This window comes from Oryctolagus cuniculus, chromosome 1 (genome assembly GCF_964237555.1).
Source record: "Oryctolagus cuniculus chromosome 1, mOryCun1.1, whole genome shotgun sequence".
Taxonomy (NCBI): Eukaryota; Metazoa; Chordata; class Mammalia; order Lagomorpha; family Leporidae; genus Oryctolagus; species Oryctolagus cuniculus.
In genome coordinates this window covers 118,045,525-118,072,437 of record NC_091432.1, presented here as the reverse complement: position 1 = coordinate 118,072,437, position 26,913 = coordinate 118,045,525, and the positions used below count along the sequence as shown (strand labels likewise).

General features: G+C 45.0%; 1 protein-coding gene across 19 annotated transcripts in view; it reads left to right on the top strand.

The window, feature by feature from the left end:
* Positions 1-12,976: 12,976 nt before the first annotated feature.
* The window catches only part of MSANTD2 (Myb/SANT DNA binding domain containing 2), a 38,087-nt gene continuing 24,150 nt past the window's right edge, over positions 12,977-26,913 (top strand). For 13 of the 19 annotated variants that reach the window (XR_011378380.1, XR_011378378.1, XR_011378373.1 and 10 more), the window contains exon 1: positions 12,977-14,590. Coding sequence is in view for 9 of the 19 variants with exons in the window: in XM_051818749.2 (XP_051674709.1) it covers positions 13,814-14,590 (777 nt within the window). In the remaining 10 variants the exon portion in view is untranslated. Of the gene's footprint in view, positions 14,591-16,271; positions 17,323-18,063; positions 18,121-19,698; positions 26,289-26,913 lie in introns of those variants that run through there. The other 6 variants (XR_007908769.2, XM_051818762.2, XR_011378370.1 and 3 more) reach the window with 6 other exon arrangements.

The window sequence follows — 26,913 nt, the reverse complement described above, 5'->3', positions numbered from 1 at the left end:
GTCGCTGCCTATGACGCTGGCATCCCATATGGGCACTGGTTCGTGTCCTGGCTGCTCTACTTCAGATCCAGGTCTCTGCTGATGGCCTGGGAAGAGCAGTGGAGGATGGCTTAAGTGCTTGGGCCCCTGCACCCATGTGGTGAAGCTCCTGGCTTCAGCCTGGCCCAGTACTGGCCATTGCAGCCATCTGGGGAATGAACCAGCAGATGGAAGATCTCTCTCTCTCTCTCTCTTTTCTTCCCTCTGTTTGTATCTCTTTCAAATAAATAAATAGCTCTTTTTTAAAAAAATAGTGATACTTTCTGCTTTTGTTTCATTAAAAAACAATCAATACCCCAGTAGGCCCTCATAATAAAAATACTCAACCAACTAGGCATGGCAAGAATTTCCTCAACCTGATTTTTTTTGTGGGACACATAATTTTATTTTTATATTTCCTTCAGGATGGTAACATGTCTTTAGATACCCAGAGGCAAAATATATTTTCAAAAATTTGGACACTGTCTACTGCATTGACTTGAAATTTTCCTTAGACTAAAAGTAAGCAGAACTTAGAACACTTCCATGTTTTTACATATTGAGTTTGTTCCTGAGGCAGACTTTACCAGGATTATGACGGCACAGTTCCTACTCTAACATCAAGCTCTGGGAGGCAGGTGCACAGAGCTACAAGCTGAGAGGCCTAGATGCTCTTCTCGTTGCCCAGTAAGCTCACCGTCAATTCTTGGCATCTTTGGTGAAGGCATCGGTGATCTCTTTGGCCTTGTCCTTCAGGTCCTTCACCGTGTCATCCACTTGGGGCTCTTGCTTCAGGAAGAAGGGACGGGTGATGCACCTGTACAGAGCTTGGCCATTGGAGGGGCTCAGAGCCATGTACCACAACAGGAAGCCACACTTGAGCATGTAGTAGAAGGGGAACCGGGACAGGAAGCACTCAGAGAAGAATCGGCTATGCTGTGAACACACCATACACCACCCAGTAGGTGTCACCCTCTTTGTTGGGGCTCTTGATGGCTTTCATTGAGATGTAGGCCAGGTAGCAGAATCCCATCAGGTTGCAGAGAAGGGAGCACCATAACTCAAGACCAAGTACAAGGCCAGCAGCCGGATGACACCGCTGTTGGCCGCCAGGTTGGCCAACAGGTCGGTCATGCATTTCTTCTTGTGCAGGAAGCAGCGGACACGGCAAGGTCAGTGCATGGGGCCCTGGACGGCCGCTGCACTGCCTGGGCAGAATCGGGGACAGGAACGCTGCCCCCACCCCAACCTGAGTTTTAAAAATCTATGAAAAACCCGCTGCTGATATCATTCCTTTTAAAAAGAAAAATGTTGTTTATTTTCATCTACTTGAATAGCAGAACAACAGAGAGAGAGAGAAAGAGAGATCTTTCCCCTGCAGGTTCACTCTCCAAATGCCCGCAAGAGCCAGGGCTGAGCGAGGCTGTAGTCAGGAACCAGGAATTTCATCTGAGTCCCCCATCTGTTGGGAGGGGTTCAAGCACTTGAGCCACCATCAGCTACATCCCAGGATGCACTAGAAGGAAGCTGGATCTCCAGCGAAGCAGCCAGGACTCAAACCCAGCTCTCCTGTATGGGATGAATGCATCCCGAGCAGCTGGTTAATCTGCTGTGGCACAACTGCTGCCCTGCCGACATCGTTCTGAATGGCCCAATACTGAACGCTTTCACCCTAATATCAAAAATAAGGCAAGGATATATGCTCTTGCTACCTCTGTTCAACAAAGGTAATTAGACAAGAAAACGAAGTTAGAGGCCATCCATACTGAAAAGGAAAAAGCAAAACTATCTGCATGAGGTAACATCAGAGAGTTTGTGGGAAAATGGAATTAAAAAAAAGATTTATGGGCAATCATTGTGGTGCAACAGGATAGGCCAGTGCATGGAGTCCCTGGGATTGATTTCTGCCTCCATTTCTGACCCAGGTAATGCAGCAAGGTGGCAGGTAGTAGTCCAATGGTAAGGTAGCAGGTAGCAGTTCCTGACACCCACGTGGGAGACCCAGATAGAGTCCCTGGCTCCTAGCTTCAACCTGGCCTAGCTGTAGCTGTTGCAGGAACCTGGAGAATAAAACACTGAATTAAAAGTCACAAAAAATCGGTTTATTTTTGTGCAAAAAGTTATTGAACTTCATAGCTTTTTTCATAGTATTCATTTTCTGTGCATTTCTCAGTTGACATGAGCTTGTATACAGAATAACACATGGAACTCATTCAAAAATCAGAATTAATAAACAAGTTCAACAAAGTTGCAGGTTACAAAATAAATTCTATAACTCAATATTATTTTTATGTCATAGCAATGAAGACTGTGAAAATGCAACTAAATAGACAATTCCATTTATGGTAGCATCAAAAAAATAAAATACTTATAAATATATTTATTAAATAAAGTATAAAACTTAATCTGCGGCCAGTGCCGTGGCTTAATAGGCTAATCCTCTACCCAGCAGCGCCGGCACACCGGGTTCTAGTCCCAGTCGGGGCACCGGATTCTGTCCCGGTTGCCCCTCTTCCAGGCCAGCTCTTTGCTGTGGCCAGGGAGTGCAGTGGAGGATGGCCCAAGTGCTTGGGCCCTGCACCCCATGGGAGCCCAGGAGAAGCACCTGGCTCCTGCCTTCAGATCAGGGCGGTGCGCCGGCCGCAGTGCGCCAGCCGTGGCGGCCATTGGAGGGTGAACCAATGGCAAAAAGGAAGACCTTTCTCTCTGTCTCTCTCTTTCTCACTGTCCACTCTGCCTGTCAAAAAAAAAAAAAAAAAAAAAAAAAAAAAAACAAAAAAAACTTAATCTGAAAAGAACAAAAATTGTTGAAAGGAATTAAGCAGGCCTCAATATAGCTCAATATAGGGAGAGATATTCTATATTCAATAAATGGAAGACAATATTGCTAATATGGCATCTTAGTCCACTCACGCTGCTATAACAAAATACTACAGATGTGTAATTTATGAGGACAGAAGTTCATTCCTCACAGTTCTGAAGTTTGGAAAGTCCAAAATCATGGCACCAGCAGATATGGTGTCTGATGAGGGCTACCCTCTGCTCCCTTAATGGCACATATTGCTGTGTCCTCTCATGGCAGAGGGGTGAAGAGAAAAGGACCTGGCTATTTCTTTCCAGCCCTTTTATAAGGGCCCTAATCCCCTGTGGCTTAAAGGCCCCACCTCCTAATACTGTCACATTGGATCTTAGGTGCCAGCATAGGAATTTTCGGGGGATACATATGAGTATATTCAAACCATAGCAGTCAGCAACTACAAAGTGTTCTACAGATTCAGTGCAATCCCTATCACAGTCCTAGGTGTGTTTTGCTTTTGCACAAACTATTAAGTTGATGCTAAAATTCATATGGAAATACGGGAGACCTGGAATAGCCAAAACAATTTTGAAAGCAAAGTTGGAGTACTTGTCCTTTGGGAATGTAAAACTTACTATAAAACTACACTAATGAAGACAGTGTACTACTAGCATAGGATAGACATGTAGATTGGTGGAATAGAATTGAGAGTCCAGACAGAAACTCCTGCACTTGCAATCAACTGATAGTTTGTCAACGAGCCAAGTCAAGACAAGCCAATTGAGAAAGAACAGTCTTTCTGGGCCAGCTCTGTGTTGTAGCAGGCTAAGCCTCTGCCTGAGGCACTGGCTTCCCTTATGGGCACCTGTTCAGATCCCAGCTGCTTCTCTTCAGATCTAGCTCTCTGCTAATGGCCTGGGAAAGCAGTGGAGGATGGTCCAAGTGCTTGGACCCTTGCACCCACGTGGAGGACTGGAAGAAGCTCCTGGCTCCTGGCTTTGCATTGGCCCAGCTCCAGCTGTTATGGCCATTTGGAGAGTGAACTAGCAGATGGAAGACCTTTCTATCTGTCTCTCTGTCTGTGACTCTATCTCTCAAATAAACAAATAAATAAAATCTTCAAAACAAAGAAAAGAAAGAAGTCTTTCCTATGAGCAATGCTGGGACAAGTGGATAACTAGATAAAAAAATAAACAAAAAAATAAAGTATTGTGTCTTCCATACACAAATATTAACTCAAAATGAGCTACAGAACTGAATATAAAGGATAAAAATATAAAAATCTCTGATGACAATATAATGGTAAATCTATGTGACTTTTGATTAGGCATTGACTAAGACTTGACAGTAAGACCACAATAATCAATAATAAAAGTTAGGTATATTGGACTTTGTTAAAATAAAAAACTATTGTACTTCCATTGATAATATTAAGGTAATAAAAGAAAATCCATAGAAGGAGAGAAAATATTCATAAATATTATTTATATATTTATTTATTTATTTATCTTGACAGCCAGAGTTAGACAGTGAGAGAGAGAGAGAGAGAGAGAGAGAGAGAGAGAGAGAGAGAGAGAAGGTCTTCCTTCCGTTGGTTCACCCCCCAAATGGCCGCCATGGCCGGCGCGTTGCACGGATCCCAAGCCAGGAGCCAGGTGCTTCCTAATGGTCTCCCATGTGGGTGCAGGGGCACAAGCACTTAGGCCATCCTCCGCTGCCCTCCCAGGCCACAGCAGAGAGCTGGACTGGAAGAGGACAACCAGGACTAGTATCAGGCACCCCAACCATGACTAGAACCTGGGGTGCCGGCGCCAAAGGCGGAGTACTAGCCAAGTGAGCCGTGGGACTGGCCAGGTACAGGATCTGAATAGATATTTATCTAAAGGAGATATAATGATGGTCCATATGAATATGAAAAGATGCTCAACATTACGAGCCATCATGCAAGCACAGATTAAATCTACACTGAGATACCACCTCACATCCACTAAGGTAGCATAATAAAAAGGATGGTTAACAGGACAGGTATTGTGGTACAGCTGGCTGGGCTACCTGCATCCCAAATTGGAGTGTCACTTTGAGGTCCAACCACTCTGCTTCCAATCCACTTCCCTTCTAATACACCTGGGAGGCAGTGGATGACGAGTCAAGTACTTGAGTTCCTGGCACCCATGTGAGAGACACAGATGGAGTTCCTGGCTCCTGGTTTTGGCCTAGACCAGCCCAGCTTTTGCAGTCATTTGGGGTTGAACCAGAAGATGGGTAGATTTCTCTCTCTGAGAATCATGAATCCTCATACTCTTCTGTTGGGAAAGTAAAAGGATGCAACCACTTTGGAAAACTGAGTGGCACACCTGAAATGTTAAGCACAGAGTCTCCATGCATGTGTGTGTGTGTGTGTGTGTGTGTCCCACTTTTAGGATATTATAAAGGTACTTCAAAAAGTTCATGGAAAATGAATTAAAAATAAGGTTTTTCAGTGCAAAATTTTTGAAAAAATGTTGAAATGCATGCCTTTTTTTAGTATGGTACATTTTCCATGAACTTTTTGAAATGCCCTCATCTGCTTGAATTTCCAAGTTTTTTGTGTCTAAAAACTTGCCTTTTGATCCCATTTTCTATGAAGTTTTGGAGCGGCATCATACAAAAAACTTCCACAAGAATGTTCAGAGCAACATTTTATAATACTTGGAAAGGGAAAGCAATCCAAATGACCATTAACTGATGAACAGACAAGATATGGAATATTATTTGGCAACAAAAAAGAACAAAGTACTAATTTATGCTACAACATGGATGAACTTTGAAAACATAATGCTAAATGAAAGAAGCCAGTCACAAACAGCATGCTTCCATTCACATGAAATGTTCAAGATGAAAAATCTAGAGAAAGAGAATGTAGCTTAGTTGTTGTCCAGAGCTGGAGTGGTTGGGAGGAGAAAGAAAAGGCCTGCTAAGGGGTGTGACAGGGGCCAGCATTAAGGCATAGTGGGTTAAACCACCACTTGGGACAGCAGCACCCATATCGAAGTGCTGGTTTGAGTCCTGGCTGCTCCATTTCCCATCCAGCTTCCTGATAATATACCTGGGAAGGCAGTAGATGATGGTACAAGTGTTTGGGCCCCTGCCAATCATGTTAGAGTCCTGGGTGGAATTCCTGGCTCCTGGCTTAGCCTGGCACAACCTTGGCTGTTGTAGGCATTTGGGCAGTGAACAAGTGGGTGGAAAATATTCTCTCTCTCTCTCCAATGCTGTGCCTTTAAAATAAATAAATATTTAAAAACATCAATTTGTACACTTTAAATGGGCAAATTATATGGTATGTGAATTATATGTCAGTAACATGGCTACTTTTTAAAATAAATTATTTATATAAGGTGAACAAATTTTGTGTATTTCATATATACAGACTCAGGAGCATAGAGGCTAAACAGTTTTTAAGGCAAGAAACTACATAACTAGAGAAGGAGGGTGTCGCTCCCCCTCTTCGCGGAGGAACGACACTAAACCCTGCCTAGGCTTCATATCCGAGTCACGGCACCATTATGTCGCTCACCCTCTTCGTGGAGGAATGACACAGGACCCTGCGCTGTTCTTTCGTCTGCTCGGCCCTCCCCGGGTTTGCTGCTGGTTCTTCCCCGGTTGGCTACCGTCCCTTCCACCTCTGTGGAAGGGCGGTTCCCCCTGCCACTTTCCCCACTTCCGCGGGGGGAGCGGCACACCGCCGGCCGGCTCTCTCGGGGGCTGCACAGGTGTTCCTTCTAGATGTTCCTCTTAGATGTTCCTGGTGCATGTTGTCTCTCTCCTCCTTTATAGTCCTCTTCCACCAATCCCAACTCTGCTACCCACACGCCGAGCATGCTGCTCTCCTCCAATCAGGAGCAGGATCAGCTCCTGCAGGTTATTGGTCGAACTGGAGGCAGCTGCGTAGAAGCTGTTCACTCCTCTCCCAGTGCCATATTGTGGGAGAGCAGATGCATAGAATAAGTCTTAATTCCAGTAACTTAGTCTAGTCCGAGTTGCTCCCAGTTGCTCCCCACAGGAGGGCATGTTTTAAGTTCACTTTTTATAAACATGTATTTATTTATTTGAAAGGCAGAAATATATTTATATGAACTATATATAATTATATTAATATTGAGAGAGGAGAGAGAGAATCTTCCATCCACTGGTTCACTCCCCGGACGGCTGCAGTGACCAGGCCTGAGTCAGGCTGAAGTCAGGAAACTGAAACTCCATCAGGGTCTCCCACATGGGTGTAGGCGCCCAAGCACTTGGGCCATCTCCTGCCACTTTCAGGCACATTAGCAAGGAGCTGGATTGGAAGTGGAGTAGTCAGGACTCATACTGGTGCTCAAATGAGGTTCCAGCATCGCAGGTGGAAGCTTAATCTGCTATACCTAGACACGGGCCAAAGCCCATTTTTCTTGAGTAACAAAAATATTACAAGCCTTTAAGTTAATTTATTTACTACATCATTTTTATGTCAAAATAATATTTCTTGGAAAAATTAAGTAGTGTTCGTTAAGCAGTCTCAGTGCTAGCTTTAGAGGAAGAGTAACTTTTCGTATTGTAAACAATGCTGTGATGAACCACTTTGTAAAAAAAATCATGGGTGCAGGGACCCAAGGACTTGGGCCATCTTCTATTGCTTTCCCAGGCCACAGCAGAGAGCTGGATCGGAAATGGAGCAGCCAGGTCTTGAATGGGCGCCCATAAGGGATGCCAGTGCTGCAGGCCGGGGTTTTAACCCACTGTGCCGCAGCGCCAGCCCGTTATGTTTTTGAAGTTTGATGTTTATTAAAATTGTTCTAGAGAAAATTTCTCCTAGCGTATATTTTTAATTGCTGCATAGAAGACAGCACCTATTTCTCCAATCTTATCAAATAGGTATTATAAAATACTTCAGAAAGTGAAATAACTTTTTCTTCTGAATGTAAAAAGAACTTATGCTTATGCTACTCAAAGGTTAATGAAATATGGATGCCAGTTTGAGCCCCAGCTGCTTGACTTCCGATCCAGCTCCCTGTTAATATGCTTGGGAAAGTAGAAGCCGATGGCCCAAGTGCTATGGTCCCTGACACCCATGTGGGAGCTCCTGGATCCTTGCTTCAGCCTGGCCCAGACCTGACTGTTCAGGCCATTTGGGAAGTGAACCAGCAGATGGATGCTCTCTCCCTGTGTGTGTGTTTCTCCTCTCTCTCTCTGTAACTCTGCTTTTCAAATAAATAATAAATATTTTTAAAAATTATAAGAAGTTCAAATCCTGGGAATATATATATATATATATATAGTGATGCATCATAAAATGATAAAACTACAAAAGAAAGGCAAGTCAGGACAGTGTTTTCTTTTTTCTTTCTTTTTTTTTTTTTTTTTTTGACAGGCAGAGTTATACAGTGAGAGAGAGGGAGACAGAGAGAGAAAGGTCTTCCTTCCGTTGGTTCACCCCCAAAAGGCTACCACTGCTGGCGCATTGTGCTGATCTGAAGCCAGGAGCCAGGTGCTTCCTCCTGGTCTCCCATGCGGGTGCAGGGTCCAAGCACTTGGGCCATCCTCCACTGCACTCCCGGGCTACAGCAGAGAGCTGGCCTGGAAGAGGAGCAACCGGGACAGAATCCGGCGCCCCAACCGGGACTAGAACCTGGTGTGCCGGCACCACAGGTGGAGGATTAGCCTAGTGAGCCACGGCTCCAGCAGACAGTGGTTATCTTTACAAGTGAGATGGGAGTTATATTAAGGGGCCAGTTTATAGAGTTTTGACCACATTCTATTTTTTAAAAAGAATTATTCATTTATTTGAAAGGCAAAATTACAGAGAGGCATAGAGGAGAGAGAGAGAAAGAGAGAGAGAGAAAGAGAGAGGGAAAGTCCTCCATCTGCTAGTTCACTCCCCAAATGGCTGCAATGGCTGGAGCTGGACCTATCCAAAGCCAGGAGTTAGGAGCTTCTTCCAGGTCTCCCACACGAGTTCAGGGGCTCAAGCACTTGGGCCATCTTCTACTGCTTTCCCAGGCCATAGCAGAGAGCTGGATCGGAAGAGGAGCAGCCAGGTCCATATGGGATGCCGACATTGCTGGCAGTGGCTTTATCCACTGTGCCACAGCACCAGTCCCTATATTATATTTCTTGGTCTGGATGGCAGTTACACGGTATTTGCTTGATAATAAACTATACAATATCATACTATGTATGCTTCATGTACTTCTCTATATGCATTTATGTTTCGAAAGAAGAAATGTTTTTAGAAAATGAAGTCTAGTCGGCGCCGCGGCTCAATAGGCTAATCCTCGGCCTGCGGCACCAGCACACCAGGTTCTAGTTCCAGTCGGGGCACAGGATGCAGTCCCAGTTGCTCTTCTTCCAGGCGGCCAGCTCTCTGCTGTGGCCCAGGAGGGCAGTGAAGGATGGCCCAGGTCCTTGGGCCCTGCACCCCATGGGAGACCAGGAGAAGCACCTGGCTCCTGGCTTCAGATCAGTGCGGGGTGCCGGCCGCAGTGCGCCGGCCACAGCGGCCATTGGGGAGTGAACCAACGGCAAAGGAAGACCTTTCTCTCTGTCTCTCTCTCTCTCACTGTCCACTCTGTCAAAAAAAAAAAAAAAATGAAGTCCACATTTGTTCCTGCATAGACAAGCAGGAAGTCTAGCTATGAAGCAAGATGGAGGCTTAGGCCAGTGTTCAGCGTGGGAAAACTGAGGAACTATTTCAGTGTGGAATGTGAGAAAAAGATACAAAGCAAATAAACACAGTGATAAAGTATACACAGAATTAATGAAGCTTTCGTGACAGAAAACATTACCGTGAAGTGCTATGTTGTGTGAGTGTGTATTAGATGGAGAACTGTGTTCATCTGCTTCAGGGAATCTTTATAGAAAAGCCTGGAGAATGAACACTTGTCACAGATTTTGGGAAATGAATGAGGGGATGACGAGATATACATAAAGGGAGTAGTTGATGGTTGACAGGGTTTTTTTGAAAGCTTTTCTTTAATAAATATAAATTTCATAGATACAGCTTTAGGAATATAGCGGTTCTTCCCCCCATATCCGCCCTCCAACCCCCAAGCTATCCCACCTTTTACTCCCTCTCCCATCCCATTCTTCATTAAGATTCATTTTTAATTATCTTTATATACAGAAGACCAACTCTATACTAAGTGATATGCACCCACAAAGACACATGAATTATAAAGTACTGTTTGAAGACAAGTTTGACTGTTAATTCTCATAGTACAACTCATTAAAGACAGAGGTCCTACATGGAGAGCAAGTGCACAGTGACTCCTGTTATTGATGTAACAATTGACACTCTTATTTATAACAGTTGACAGGTTTTGTAAGATTAATTGTATTATGTTATACTCTTTGCACCTTAGTTTGAGACATTTCATACATTACCTCTAAAACAGGTTTTTATCTACTTATGATTATCATTTGGATAAACAGTTAAAGTTGGAATAATTACTTCAAACACAGTGGGGATCCCTAAATTCTGGCTGAAATAGGATTTTTTTTTTGAAGATTTTATTTAGGAGGGTGGTGTTGTGGCATAGCAGGTTAAGCCGACACCTCCAATGCCAAAGTCTCATATGGGTTCCATTTCGAGTCCCAGCTGTTCCACTTCTGATCCAGCTCCCTGCTAATACACCTGGAAAAAGGCAGTCAAAGGTGACCCAAGTGCTTGAGTCCCTGCTACCCACGCGGAAGACCTGGAAGAATCTCCTGGTTCCTGACTTTAGCCTGGCCTAGCTCCAGCTGTTACAGCTATTTGGGGAGTGAACCAGCAGATGGAAGATCTCTATCTGTCTCACCCTCTCTCTGTAACTCTGCCTTACAAGCACATAAACCTTTAAAAAAAAAAGTTTTATTTAGGGGCTGGCATTATAGCACAGCGGGTAAAGTCTCTGCCTGTGATGCAGGCATCCCATATGGCCATATCGCCACAAGTTCATGTCCCAGCTGCTCCACTTCTGATCCAGCTTCCTGCTAATGACCTGGGAAAAGCAGCAGAGGATGTTTGGAGTGTTTGGGTCACTGCTGCCCATGTGGGAGACCCACATGAAACTCCTGGACCCCAGCTTCAGCTTAGCTCAGCTCTGGCCATTGTGGTGTGGATGGGACATCACTCTCTCCCCCTCTGTAACTCTTTCAAATACGTAAATAAATAAATATTTTAAAAATAAGATTATATTTTATTTCTTTGAATGGAAGAATTGCAGAAAGAGGGAGAGAGACAGAGAACTTCCATCTGCTGATTCACTCCCCAAATGGCCACAATGGCTGGGGCTGGACCAGCTCAGATGCCAGCATTGCACACGGTGGCTTTAACCTCCTGTGCCACAACGCTGGCCCCTAAACTATAATGTTCTTGAATATGTACTTGACACATCCCCTACAATTGAAGATCAGCCATGGCAAGGCAGCACAACAAACTCATGGTCCTTGTTAGCTATATAGCAGTGTCTGTATACTACAGAATATGTATTAATAGCTTTTACAATTATTGGCTTAGTTTTGATGTTAGACTGTTACTGGAAATTTTTGTTTTGGTACAATTTTTTTTTCTAAGTAGAATGATGGGTATGGAAATGGGGAGGGGCAATGCAGAAATAATGCCTAGAAACAGAAGTTTGTGGGAAGGGAGACTTCTGTCAACCCACTTATCTAGGAAGGCCTCCTGCATAGTCAAATTTGACCTGAGAATCATCAGAATTAGGCAACAGAAGGGAGGATTTTTTTTTTTCAGGATTGTGGGACAAGGAGAGCAGGAGAACTTAGTGATTTAGAACTCTTTGGAATCTCTGAGTTAGTATATAACTAAAATAGAGCCCTCTGTTTTATGCATGGCTGAAGGGACCTGAATTCTGAGGTGACAGGTGATTGAGATGCAGCAGACTTTACAGTGTTTACTGCTTACCCACCACCATTGTAAGGATTTCACCTGCATTACATCATTTTGTGCTCTCAACAATGCTGTGAGGTCACCTTTATTTTACAGTTGAAGAAACAAAGGCACAGGGAAATTGGGGGAGCAACTTAGCTGAGGCGGCCAAACCCGAATTTGAAGCCAGGCATTCTGACTCTGGAATCTGTGTTTTAACCAACATGCTAGACTGTATCTTTCTCTTAGAAAACAAGGCACTTCTTGGGTTTCTGCATAGCATTGTTAACTTAGGAACTATGGTGGTATTTTTTTTCTTTTTTTTTTTTAAAAGATTTATTTATTTGAAAGGCAGAGTTACAGAGGAAGAGAGGGAGAAACAGATAAATCTTCCATCTACTGGTTCTCTTCCCAAATGGCTACAACAGCTAGAGCTGGGCCTATTTGAAGCTAGGAGCCAGGAGCTTCTTCCAGGTCTCCCGTGTGGGTTCAGGGGCCCAAGCACTTGGGTCATCTTCTGTTGCTTTCTTAGCAGCATTGCCTGGGAGCCAGATTGGGAGTGGAGCAGTTAGGTCTTGCAGCAGCATCCATATATGGTGCTGGCACCGCAGGCAGCAGCTTTACCTCCTACGCCACAGTGAGGTATTGTGTTCTGAGCATCCCAGCAACTTCATCCATTTTGCTGAGAGCCCTTTGATCCGTATCTACGCAAATGTACACAGACCAGGTTCCATGGCTGGACACATAAAACTCAGGCATTGGAGCTGGATGGCTCTCGGCTTCTGCCGAGGAGTCAGAAAAAAGTACGTATCATTCCTGAGGAGAAATAACGTTTTTAAAAAAGATTTATTTATTTATTTGAAAGGCAGAGCCACGTAGAGGCAGAAACAGCTGCAGCGGCAGAGAGAAAGAGAGGTCTTTCACCCATGGTTCACTCCCCAAATGGCTGCTATGGCCAGAGCTGGGCCAATCTGAAGCCAAGAGCCAGGAGCTTCTCCCATGTCTCCCACATAGGTGCAGGGGCCCAAGGACTTGGGCCATCCTCCACTGCCCTCCCAGGCCATCGCAGGGAGCTGGATCGGAAGTGGAGCAGCCAGGACCTGGACCGGCGCCCACATGCGATGCCGGCACTGCAGGCGGTGGCTATGGTGGTATTTTAAATAGAGGTACACAGACAATTATCTCCTCTACTTCACCCCTACTGCTTAATCCTTTGGCCATTCAAAGACAGCATCAGTCTCTCCTCTAACTTCCAGAGTTAACAATGCGGCTGATCTTTTTTTTCAAACTTTTTTTTTTTTTTAATTTTCCGTAATTTATTCATATCCATTGGACAACCTCTTCAATTAGAAGTCTGCTTTGATAAAAAAAAAATTCAATGAGGTTTTACTTAATGACCCAAGACAAACAATTAGGATTTTCGGCTTTGAATATGGAAATACCTTGCGGCTGTGTAATGGACTTGGTGTGCTACTGTTTAGGAAGTTCCAGCACTTCAGGAGTGACTAATACACAATTTATAACCTGGGGCCACAAGAGCTGTCATCTCTTTAATCTTTTTAACCTCCTTGTACTTGAGAGCATGAAACACCAGGAAAACTACGCAACTTCTGAGTCAGGGAGGCGGGAGAAAGGTATTGACAAGGAACTTTTCCTCTGGGCTCAGTTCCTACGTGTGGACAAACGCATCCAGTTCCACAACCGGTCACACCTACCCGGACTAACCGGAAAAACAACACATCCTAACTGGAACCCACAAGGAGTTGCTCTTCTTCAAGTAACGGGCTTGGAGAAGCTACGGCGGCATATAAACCGTTCCTCGGGTCCCGATCTGCTGTGGAAAGCCTACCCCAGAACTGCGCTCCCTGCCGCCGGGGCGCCTTCGAGGATGCACCCCTCCGGGCTCCGCAGTCGCCACCCCGGACGTCAGCCTCCGCACCCTGAGGCCGGCTGAGAGGGAAGACGGGCAGAGCGGAGGGAGGCAGGCGCGCGCGCCAGCGAAATGGTCAATTCCTCCTTAACTCCGGGCCCCCTCGCGGGCCTCACCCCTCCTCTCGGGGACTGAGATTGGAGAGGAAGTGGGAAGGCTGCGATCTGCTCCTCACTCCGGCGCCCTCATGCCCCCACCCTTCTCCTCAGCTCGGGGCTGCGGCGCCCCTCGTCCTCGCCCCTCGCCCCGGGAGAGGGCTGGGCGGCGCGGGAGGCCTCGCGGAGACAGGCCGGGGGCAGCCGTGGGCCTCCGCCCGGCAGCCACGTCCACGACAGCAGAGGCCCGCAGTCGGCCGCCCGCAGGCGAGCCAGGCCCGAGGGCAGCCCCGGAGACCGCGGCGGCCGGATGCACGGGCGCGTCACTTCCGGGCGGTGCAGCGGCGGCCGCTTGGAAGATGGCTGCGCCCTGTGGCTCGGAGCTGCCCGCCAACTCGCCGCTAAAAATCCCGAAGATGGAGGTGCTCTCCCCGGCTTCTCCTGGTGGCCTGAGCGACGGAAACCCATCGCTGTCCGACCCTTCCACGCCTCGGGGTGCCTCCCCGCTCGGGCCGGGCAGTGCGGCGGGCTCGGGGGCAGCGGCGTCCGGGGGTCTCGGGCTGGGGCTGGGGGGCCGCAGCGCCGCCTCGTCCTCGGTCTCCTTCTCCCCTGGTGGCGGCGGTGGCGGGGCCGCGGCAGCCGCCGCCGCCGCCTGCCGGGGCATGTCGTGGACGCCGGCCGAGACGAACGCGCTCATCGCAGTGTGGGGCAACGAGCGGCTGGTGGAGGCGCGGTACCAGCAGCTGGAGGGAGCCGGCACGGTGTTCGGCAGCAAGGCCCCGGGGCCAGCCATGTACGAGCGCGTGTCCCGGGCCCTGGCCGAGCTGGGCTACGAACGGACCCCGTCCCAGTGCCGGGAGCGCATCAAGGTAACCGGCCGCCCGGCCTGGGGCCGCGATCCAGAGGCAGAGAGAAGGCGGGGCAGCGGGCCTCGGGGGCGGGGGCCGGTCTGAGCGCAGGGCTCCCCTCCGGGGCCCGGTGGGCGACTCGCGTCTCCTCCGCCTTTTTTCTTCTCTCCCTGGGAAGGGGGCTTTTTTTTTTTTCCCAGATGGCCGCCAGCCCGTAGGTTTCCTGAGTTTGAAGTTGGGCGTGCCTGCCGCCGCCCCTCTTTCTTGCCAATTGAGGATGTTCCTACGCTCTGAAGTTGGTAGTTTCTCATTGTGCGCCGTGCGGCCGTCCCTGTGCCCGCCGGCGCCTCTCGCCCCCTACGCCGGGGCCCCTCGCTTTGTTCCAGTCGGAGGGGCTGCCCAGGCCCAGGCCTACTGGCCGGGCGGGATTGAGGAAGGGCCGAAGGCGAGGGGGCCGTGGAGCCCCCAGTTCAGGAGTTTTCAAGAAGTGGCCGTGGCGAAGCCATACGTTTAAGAGCCTTGGGACGACTGGCCTTTGTGTCAGTGGCCTTGTTTCTAACTTGAGGTGTGAGCGATGAGTAAGACTTCAGATGCTTTGGAGAATTGGAAAGGCTTGATAGTGGTAGCCAGATTGTGCATTATTATCGTGGAGTCACCGGGCACCCTGAAAGTGAGCCTGGCCGAGAGTTGGTCTGGAATTCGGATTGTGGATGCCTCCAGAGTTAGATTGGCGTGAGGCCCTGCTGTTTCTGATGAAGCCCCTCCTTGAAAGCCAGTTGTTCCCTGCTTTTAGTTACTGTGCCGGATGTGGAGACAAGTAAAACGCTCAGTGTGCATCTGGCCATTCTCGTGTATCTGCATGTTTAAGCGCAGAGGCTTAGTTTGGGCTAGACATGCTACCACCAGCTGTGTTATCAGTGTGCTGTTTTCTGCTGACTTCCATCTAGGCATTCATGTTTGTGTCATTGGCAGATAATGTATTTTAGTTAAACTCGTTCCCTCATCACAGATAGTGTCTGCAGGAAGGTTCCAGTAGGACTCTCCCAGTTTTCATTGAACTCTACTTAGTCATAGTGTCTGTGCTTTCCTGGTAGGGCTGGCACTTTTTCTGGAAACTGCTAGGGGTAATAAACCACTCAGGACAGTAATCATCACACCACAGAACAATCATGAAACCCAGGCAGAGTAATCCCACTAGAGCAGGGGATAGCCGGGAAATTCACAAGGTCCTGGATCCAGCAGTGTTGATTTGGTGGCTTTATTGCTTAGCAACTTTGGTCCAGAAACTAAGGTATTTCAGACCCACTAACTGTTGTTCGAGGAACTGGTGCACATGACAAAATTGGAATAATTTATTTGGTAGCATATCTTTGGGACTTCTTAGGCTTTTCCTCTCCCTTTTCGCCCTCCTCCCTTTTTTTAAACAAGAATGCCCTTTAAAGTAATAGCTAATAGGAAGAAGCTACTGTTCTCTGAATCTCATTAGTTGCTGCACTCAGGGTCATTAAGGTTAAATTTTTGGGCATTTTTGCACAGTACTGGTTAGCATCTATCCATGAACTTTCCTTGAGTGCACCTTAGGCATTTCTAACTTACAACTTGGTTGATTTTGTCCATAGAAATTTCCCAGAGGGGAAAAGTGTTGTGCTGTCAAAGCTCACTAAATAAAATTTTTCCATCAAATTGTTTCTCAAATGATCAGGGAATATCTAGTTGGATTGCTTCATTTTCCACTTTTGAGGAGGAAACCTAAAGCAAGGAAAGGAGATTGAGCTTCTTAAAAAGAGAGGATCTGTTTACCTGTCCCCAGACAGGTAAGACCAAGCTGACCTCAAGCTCTTAAAATATTTGGAGAATATGCAGTTGATAATGGGTTCTGATCACAGTGGCAGTTGAGAAGGAGGGCAAATAACTGTTTTGGTTTTAACGTGCTGTACACATTAGTGATCTCAATCAAGGAACCCTGACTCCTTCATGAACAATGTTGGTCTTTTCCTACCAGAATTATAAGCTCTTTAATTATAGGTTCTGATCTCTCTTATTCACTGGTATACTAGTATGTAATGAACATTGAATACATATTTGTTAAACTCAGCAAATAAGTCTAGAAAGGGAATTTTAGAAAGGATAAAAAGCGTTAGCAGGGTTATTCAAATTTTAACTCAAAAATGTTGACTTTCGATCCCAGTTTGAAAAATACTGCTTTAGAAATGAAGCCATATCCCTTCGGGAGAGTTAGTGTGGAGGTGATCCTAAGTACAGAAGCAAGTGTGGTCACTGAAATCATAGCCTTACAAGATTATGAGGTGGATGCCCAAGTAACCCAGATTATGCTTATAAAAATAAACATACAGCCTTAAATTTTCAGACAATCTCAAATCTCTGAAAACAAAGTCTCAGTTCCCAGTTTCAGAAATTTCCATTTAGAACAAGTAATTCAGAAATCTCTTTCACTTTATTGTGTTGATAAAAACTGCAGAAAGACATTCTTTCACTGTAGGTAGCAATAATAGCAACCCAGCAGTTTAGTACAATGTAGAAAATGAGAAACCTCTAGTACAGATTAATGCTCACAGCTCACTTAAATGTGAACTCAATGGCAGAGACTCACAGGGAGGGAGTACCTGTAAGTCAATTCATTTCTGCTCTGATATATTTGAAATGTCTGTTAAAAAATCAGCTAGGAAAACTCAGTAAATATCTTTTTAAAAAAAAAAAAACTTATTTATTTATTTGAGAGGTAGAGGCAGAGACCTTCCATCCGCTGGTTCACTCCCCAAATGGCTGCAGTGGTCAGAGCTGGGCTGATCCAAAGCCAGGAGCCAGGAACTTCTGAGTTTCCCACACAAGTGCAGGGGCCCAAGCACTTAGGCCATCTTCCACTGCTTTCCCAGGCCGTAGCAGAGAGCTGGATCGGAAATGGAGCAGCCAGGACTTGAATCAGTGCTCATATGGGATGCCGGCCCTGCAGGGGGTGGCTTTACCTGCTATGCAATATGCTGGCCCCAGTAAATATCTTTGTCTAAGTTTGAAAGGAGGAGGTATAGAATGAGTAGTTTTTACATGCAAACCTTCCTGTAATTAGATAGTTTCAACATGTTGATGTCACAGCCTTCATCTCATTATATGAAGGCATGAGATGACCATCTTCCCAAATAACCTCACAGCTCAGCGCTCACCTTCTCTAAACTTTGCCTCAGTTCTCTTATCTATATAGTATTGAATTGTAAATGTTGACATTGAATTAGTAGCTCTCAGATTTTGATATTGAAGTCTTCTTAATGCTATCCAATTGAATTGTATTTCTAGCTCCTTAAGATTTAAATTTAAAACGAGATTTAAACATTGGGGATTGCTGCAAAGTTTCATTTTATGTCTGTCTTATGATTGATATTTGTTCTATCATTTGGATAAAATGGATGCATTTGAGACTGCCTTGCTATACACATTGTTGTTTATTCTGAAATTTTGTTGCTTTTTTGTTTGTTTGCCAGAAGAAAATTTGCTGACAAATTCAAGCCCAGTTTTGGAAGTCAGATATGCAGATCTAGGTGATTTTTTTTTTATCACTGTGTGATTTTTGCCTTTTCTTCTTATGAGGTACTTCTGAAAGTTCATGGAAAACCGGAATTAGATCATGCACATTTTCTGTGAACTTTTTGAAGACTCTTGTATCTTCACCAAATACCTGAGTGCTAAAATATGTACAGGGTTTGTCTGCTATGTGCTAAGATGAATAAAAGAACTGATATATAATTGCCATTGTTCAAGAGTTCACAGTGCAGCCGAAGCTTTAGATGTACACACCAAAGGGCTAAAAATCTATGTAAGACAGTCCTTGATTAAGTGTCATATGACTGAAGTAGACTATAAGTGTGATGACATCAAAGGAGGGGGTGTGAGCTCATCAGCATCCGTGCTGTGGTAGTTGAAGGATCTGTCTTAGACTTGGCATTCATGAAAGCATTCCTCTGAGCCAGATGCTGCATTCACACTTCAGTCAGTTAATCTGATGCACTGAAACACTCATTCTCAAGTCCCATATTTTTGGGTGTTCTCCAAAAACTGCCTCTTGAGAGTTGGCTTTATATCTTCGAAGCAGATGTGTACTTCTAGTTCTGTCTCAAGATGAAATGCAGGGTGATTGTATGTGACCTAAAAAACTTGCTTTTGCTGGATTGGTGTTGGTTGTTCATTGGGCAGATTGGAAGTTGTAAGCCTTCTGCCTAGTACATAAACTGATCAATTTGCTAGGGATATTGCTTAGATTTATTCACCAGTAATTGTCATCATCTTTGGAAAGAAATTTTATACTTTAGCACACAAAAATCACAATGTGGTAATAGTTGGTCTTTGGTTTTTAGCTATCAAGTCTTGCCTTTTCTTTTTGAGAGCTTAAAGGGTAGAGCTAACTTGGAGCAAAAGATACTTTTATCTCTGTGTAAGCATTTTAATAAACTGCCCATTTCTGAGGCTTTTCTTTGGTGATTACAGACAAGGCTTTCCTTCTGTATTATCACAGAAATATTCCCAAAAAATATGGTTTTCCACTCAGAAGTTCATAAGAAAGATTTAGACAGATCTGTTCCATATATTTTTAAAAGACAATTAATTTATTTCAAAGGCAGAGAGAGAGATCGATCTTCTGTCTGCTGATGCATTCTCTAAATGCCCAAAACAACCAGGTCTGGGCCAGGCTAAAGGCAGGAGCCAGGAATCCACCTGAGTCTTCCATGTGGGTAGCAGAAACCCAAGCAGTTGGGCTATCATGCGCTGCCTTGCCAGCATATTAGCAGGAAGCTGGATTGGAGGCACAGAGTAGCCAGGATTTGAACTGGTGTATTGATACGGGATGTGGGCCTCCCAAGGGGTGGCTTGACCCTCTGTCACAAAGCCTGCCCAGGTTTCATACCATTTTTATATATTCAGCTACAGTTCTTATCCCACTTGGGTAGACCTGGAAGCTTGTCTAGTTTCCTTTTATGTTTGTAATTTTGTCAGAGATTTGGTATATATCATTAAGGAATAGACCATCTTTGACTACCAACCCTACGCTTACTTTTTAATGTTTGTTTATTTTTATTTATTTAAAAGGCAGAGAGAGACCGACAGAGATCTTATATCCACAGGTTCACTCTCCAGATTCCCACAACATCCAAGACTGGGCCAGGCTGAAGTGGGCGACAGGGACCCAAGTACTTGAGCTGTCGTCTGCTGCCTCCCAGATGCTCATTAGCAGGAAGCTGGATGGGAAGTGAAGCAGTTGGGACTCAGACCACACACTGTGATAAGGATGTGGGTGTCCCAAGCTATGGCTTACCACAGTGCACACCCAAGACCATATACTTATATGTTGGTTTTCTGTTTTGGAAGTAGGAGCTCTAACAAGCAAATCTTAAAGCTGGATGAATAGGATTCTGAGTTTATTTCCTGGCAATTTGGGAAATCTAGCAAAGAGTAGAGATACATATTCTGGAAGCTTCATTAATAGGATGTATAAAAGGAAGAAAGAATTTAGAAAAGCATGTAGTGCAAATAACACTCTTCAGTAAAACTTTTTGTGACAATGGAAATGTTCTGTATCTGCTGCCATTCAATAGAATAGCCACTACTAAGTGCATAGGACTCTTCAGCCCTTGAATTGTAGCTAATGTGCCTGAGGAATTGAGTTATCCATTTTTTAAATTCCAAGCAATTTAAATTTAAATTATAAATGGTCATTTGTGGCTAGTGGCTACCACATTGAACTATGTAGGGTAAAAAGTTGTTTACAAAATTGAAGTAGTCTTTGAAAGAATACTTGTGATCGTATACTCAAACCCAAAGGGGGAGCTCAAAGCTTCTTCCTCTTGTTCTTTCTTCTTCTTCTTCTTCTTCTTTTTTTTATTTGACAGAGAGCGAGAGACCGAGAGAAAGGTCTTCCTTCTGTTGGTTCACTCCCCAAATGGCCGCTATGGCTGGCGCTGCGCTGGCCCAAAGCCAGGAGCCAGGTGCTTCCTCCTGGTCTCCCATGCGAGTGCAGGAGCCCAAGCACTTGGGCCATCCTCCACTGCCCTCCCAGGCCACAGCAGAGAGCCGGACTGGAAGAGGAGCGACTAGGACTAGAACCTGGCGCCCATATGGGATGCCAGCAACGCAGGTGGAGGATTAGCCAAGTGAGCCACAGTGCTGGCCCCCTTCCTCTTGTTCTTACCATGTTACCCTCTTTGGAGCAATCAAGGTAAAAGTGAAGGAAAATGTTTTACCATTCTATGAGGTGCAGCGTTTAGTGCAAGGAATGAACACACACTTTATAACTGCAGTTGGCTGGGGGCAAATAGTGCCGATTCTCGGTTCTCTAGGACAGTGACGTCCAATAGAACTTTCTGTGATTTGAGAAGTGTACTGTCCAATATGGTAGCCACTAGTCACAGATGATTATTGAGCATTTGGAATGTGGCTAGAGTGACTGCAAAACTGAAAATTTCATTGAAAATTACTTATTTATTAGAAAGGCAGAGAGACAGGAAGAGACAAAGAGATTTTCCATTTTCTGGTTCACTCTCCAAATGCCAGAAACAGCTGGGGTTGGGCCAGGGTAAATCCTGTAGCTGGGAACCCAGTCAAGCTCTTCTGTGTGAGTGGCAGGGACCCAAGTACTTGCGACATTACCTGCTGCCTCCTGGAGTGTGCATCAGCAGAAGCTGGACTCAAACCCAGGCACTCAGGTAAGGGATGTGGGCATCCCTAGTAGTATCTTAATTGCTGTCAAACGCCTGCCCCCAACCCCTTGTCATTTTAATTAATGTGAGTTCAAATAACCACATGTGACTAATGACTATTGTGTGGCCAAAACAACTTTGGAATAATCATGTCCAAACTTTTTTGGAAATCCATGTACCCTCTCAAACATAAAATTTAAGCTAATTTTAAAAAATTTTACCATGTGTTTGAAAGATTACAGTAAGTTAAGATATAAAAATATTAAACTTAGTGTTATATAAATAAAATGAAGATTGACTATAAGATGTATTGAATCATGTAGTCTGAATCTGAAAAATCCATATAAAATTCTTACCTGTGGGTTTTATGAAATGTGTCTTGAAACTGTTGGTGACTTGGAAACATTCCAATTACATTTAAAAGAAATAGGGTCATTAACCTAAATTTGGAGCAAAGCTTCACACCTAAAAAAAATATTAGAGTAGGAATGATGGGAATCACTAAAGTTTTAAGGTGCCTTGATCAGTCATTAAACAAGGCATATGGCTATCCCAGATAAAATCTATTACTTTAAAACTCCAGCATCTCTTTGATCTTTCTTGACTAATATAGATGAACTGGGCCTTTGAATTCCACTCTCCTTAGAAAGTCCAAAGGGAAAAAAGAGGGCTATATAGGAAAGGTGTAGCACTTAACCTGGCTGAAGTCCAGGTGTGGCATGGCAAGGCATGTGTGTATGTGTGTAGATTTGGGTATCTTGCCTGTTCCCTTTCATCTGACTCAGCTGACAGATTCATACAGGATTTTCTTAAATACTAACATCTGAAATAGGACTTAATTTTTTCATTATTCACCAGCAAATATTTGAATACCTACTGGTAGACTTCTGGAAATATAGCAGTGTAATATTTTGAACCAGATTTTGTCTGTCATGTTAATGTTAAAGCTCGTGTAGCTGCAAGAGCATACATCATCCTAGGCCTCAGGGAGGGGACTCCAAAGGTGACATGGGACTTAATTGGGTAGAAGGGAGTAGAGCAGGTGAGTAGCTGGTGTGAAAGCTCAGAGACAGCATAACCTAGAATAGTGCAAAGTGCAAATACTATAAGATGTATTTGTCCAAGCATCCCAAACTGGAAGCATGTAAACAATGAAATTGTCACAAAAACTTTTAAGTGACCTCTGTTTAAAAGTTATGACCTCAAATCAAAGAACAGTTTGCCGACATGCCTTGCATGTGGTAAAAGTTTGATTTAGGAGCTATGGCTGATGGGTTGGATGGTGGTGGGGGAAAAAAAAAAAACATATAAAAGGATAGAGCTGATAGTTTTAGAATGGGATTATAGGGGAAATCCCAGTGCCAGGTAATTTATGTGTTTTGATGAGTAATACCTTTTATGGGATTAATTTAAAGTTATATAGCTACCCATTATATTTTTCTTTCCTTGATTTGTATACTGAAAAGAAAAACCAAAGCAATGTTTTTTAAACTTCTTTTTTAAACTACAACCCACAAGGAGAAACATTTTACCCTGGGGCCTAGTACTCACATGAAATGACATATGTGTACAGCTGAAACAAATTTCACAAAAAAATATCATGACTATAGTTAAGGTAGCTTTTACTATGTGCCATGTGCTGTTTTTGAGTGCTTTACAAGTGTTTGTTTAATCCACATAAAGGCACTATATGTAACTCCATGCAATGCCTTCTTGTGTGTTCTGTTTGAATGCAGTCTAGCCCAGAGTCTCTCGCATGACAGTGCATGCATGTGAAAGCACCTAATGCAGTGCCTGTACCTGGTAGGTCCATGCATCCTCCTCTCCTCTTCATGTACTTTTTCAGTACCCCATCCCTTTGGCACCTCTGACCTCTCCCCCTCCCTGGCCGCAGTCTCAAGTGTTTCCAGGTCCTTCACCTAACACTGCTACAGAGAAAATCTAGTAGGTTGGGACAGTCGGTCCCACTGGTGTTGATCTTCGGGCTTATTCCTTGGGGACTGGCAACTCAGGGTCATGGTGTTCCCCATGTGCGGCGTACTGAGGAAGTGGCAGGATGGGACAGACCAAATAAAACTCACACATGTGGGATCTACATATCCTGGCCCTTCCTACATACCCTTCTGTCACCCATTCACCTTCCCCCACCCTTATACTCAGCCTTTGGGAAGAGGCGTGCCTGAACCCCTGTGGGGTAGAGTCAGGTGGGAAAGTATGTACTTCTTACCCACCCAATACATTGAGTTCTAAAGTTTTGCTGTTTGTGCCTTGACTGTCTTGTACATTCTTGGAACAATGGTAGGAACCAGAGCCCTCCTGGAGGCCCTGTCCCCTCAGTGACACTCTGGAAGGTCATGGAATAGACTAGGGACGCTCCAGGGTAGCCTTACAGGACCCCATTGGTGAAGGCCAAGACCTGGTGGGTGCATGACACTTCCCCTTATGATTACACAATGCACAGTGCCCCAGGAACAGGCAGTTTCCTTCCCCCAAACTGAGCCTTCACTGCCTCTAACCTGCACCTGTCCTAAGCTGTGCCAGCTCCCATTCACCCCTGTATCCTCATCTGCGCTCTTGCTGCCCCTGGGTCCTTTTCACCAGAACGGTTCTTGTTGTCTTTGCACTGTCTCTTCATCTCCCACTTGAGGTGTTTGGAAAGGTAGTCACAGCCACTTTTGATTTCTCAACCCATAAAGTACAGTTAGATAAAAGAGGTCTAGAGCTTACTGAGGAGAGAGAAAAATTTTTACATCATTGTGCTCTTTGAGACTTGAAATCAAAACTCCAGAAACATCATTAGTTTCCAACAGCTGGTGTCCCAGATATTCTGGGTAAATGCTTTCCACCACGTAGTTCTGGATGGCTGTAACCTAAGGCTTAAACATGAAAGGAGGTGGATAAGTACTAAGAAATGAGACTGGGAGTCAGTGTTAGGCACAACGGGTTAAGCTGCTACGATGCTGATAGCCCGTATAGGTGCCAGTTCAAGTCCCAGCTGCTCCATTTCTGATCCAGCTTCCTGCTAATGTGCCTGGGGAGGCAGCAGAAGATGGCTCAAGTCTTGGGTACTGACATCCACATGGAAGACCCAGATGAAACTCCTTTCTTCTGGCCTTGACCTGGTCCTGCCCAGGCTATTGCCAGCCACTTGAGGAGTAAACCAGTGGATGGAAGATCAGTCTATCCACCCCTCCTTCCCTCTGTAACTCTGCCTTTCAAATAAATAAATCTTAAAGAAAAAAAAAGCAATCAAAGTGGAGACATGAACAAGTGGTCATTTGATGGGGTATGGTCAGGCGATGTGATTGGACTTTATCTTATTGTTGTGGGATGATGTGACGATCTCTGTTCTTGTCTCATGCTAAAGAAGAATTTCTGTGCAGACAGGGACAGTAAACAAAACTGGATTTATTGAAAATGAGAACCTCCTGCCACAGCTTGCCACAGCATTCAGGAGGAGTACTCCAAGGGAGGAATTGCCAAAGAAACTTGAAAGTGCTGGCTTTTTTATACTGAAAGGGAGCCATTGTCAGTGATTGGCTCCTTCCTGAAAAGGCAAATCCAAATTTAATCAACCCAGAGGAGTAAAGTGACAACCAATCAGAAGGCTAGGACAATCAGCTGATCAAAGGGCACTGAAAGTATGTGCTAATGAGACATGTTAAGTGAACTGATCAGGGAATTGAAAATATATGGTAAGGAGGCATGCCACATGCACCGATCAGGCAACTGACATCGGAGTAGCCTGTTTTTCACAGCAATGTTCATAGTTCTCAGGTTTGTCCAGGCAGCTCAACAACATCTGACGATTACATTATGTATGTTTCCCCCATGTCCAGTCTCCTCTTCCCTCAGGGCTCCCAGAGAGTTATATCATGTGTTTTTTTTCTTTCCTTCTGTGGGTGAGAGAAGGGGCTAGAATCCTTCTCACTATTCAAAGGGCTTTTAAAAAAATATTTACTTATTTACTCGAAAGGCAGAGTTACAGAGAGTGACATCTTCCATCTGCTTCACTCCCCAGATGGCTGCAATAGTCAGGGTTGGGCCAGGCTGAGGCCAGGAGTCAGGAGCTTCTTTTGGGTCTCCATGTGGGTGCAGGGGCCCAGGTACTTGGGCCATCTTCCACTCTTTCCCAGGAGCATTAGCAGGGAGCTGGATAGGAAGTGGAGCAGCTGGGACTCGAACTGGCACCCATATGGGATGCTGGCATCGCAGGCAGTGGCTTAACCTGCTCCATGGAAACACTGACCCCTATTCAAAGGATTTTAAGCCCCCAAATAGTGACATGGTTAGTGTTAAATTTAGGATGGTTACTGGTTTGTAATGCGGAGAATGGAAGGACTAAGACTAGAAGCACAAAGATCCTTTAGAGACTTGCAGTAAACTAGATGAGAAGTGGAATAAAGCAATTGGCAATGAAGATGGAAGAGTACAGATTTCAGGCATATCAAAATCGGTATGAATGGAGAATCTGGGCATTACAATAAACAGGATTTGTTAGGTATTAACCTGTGACACAACTCACTACTAATTTCTCTACCAGCTTACATGAAGAATTCTTGCTGTAGTCATCAAAGACCATCACAGTACTTGATAGCTTCCATTTTTAGGCTTGATTTCTAAGAACCCCAGGAAATTCGACTAAAACCATGTTAGGACAGTCCTGTATATTGCCTTTAGAATAAACTCTTTTTTTTTTTTTTTTTTGGACAGGCAGAGTGGACAGTGAGAGAGAGAGAGACAGAGAGAAAGGTCTTCCTTCTGCCGTTGGTTCACCCTCCAATGGCCACCGCGGCTGGTGCACCGCACTGATCCGAAGGCAGGAACCAGGTGCTTCTCCTGGTCTCCCATGGGGTGCAGTGCCCAAGCGCTTGGGCCATCCTCCACTGCACACCCAGGCCATAGCAGAGAGCTGGCCTGGAAGAGGGGCAACCGGGACAGAATCCGGCGCCCCGACCGGGACTAGAACCCGGTGTGCCGGCACCGCTAGGTGGGGAATTAGCCTATTGAGCCGCGGCGCCGGCCTAGAATAAACTCTTCAGACACTTGGATTCTGTTCTCCCCACAAGTGATTATCCTGCTCCCTTTTCTCCTGCCTCTTAACATTACTCAAGAGTCAGAACTAAAATTCAGATATAAGATTTCCAATGTTAATTTCTATAGGGACACCCTGAAGACTGCTTCTGTTGGTAGGGTGAGGTAGGGTGCAGTTTGTCCCCCTGTGGAAAATTGTATCTGTGTCATTTTTAAACAGTGGAATAAAAGGAGGGACATTTTTGAGATTCCAAAACAACAGAAACAATGCCATAAAAAGCTTTGGATTTTTGTTGTCAGGATTATAAGATGATTAGATTGCTTTTTACTTTTATTTCTGTTGTGAGTTTTATGCACTATGTTCTGCCTATTATTTACTTTTAGAGAAAGTTCTCATTTGTAGAGAGAGCCCTTGAAAGCTCATGCAAATACTTTTTTTTCTTGGCACTAAGCAGACCAGTGCTGTCTGTTCACTTGGTAGGATGTGCTGTTACCTTTAGTAAAATGCAAACCTGTGTTTATTCTCAGACATTTCTGAACAGCGGCCATCCTTTTATTTTTACATGCGTGTGCTTGGCTGTGTATTCATAAATTACACATTTTGAGTTA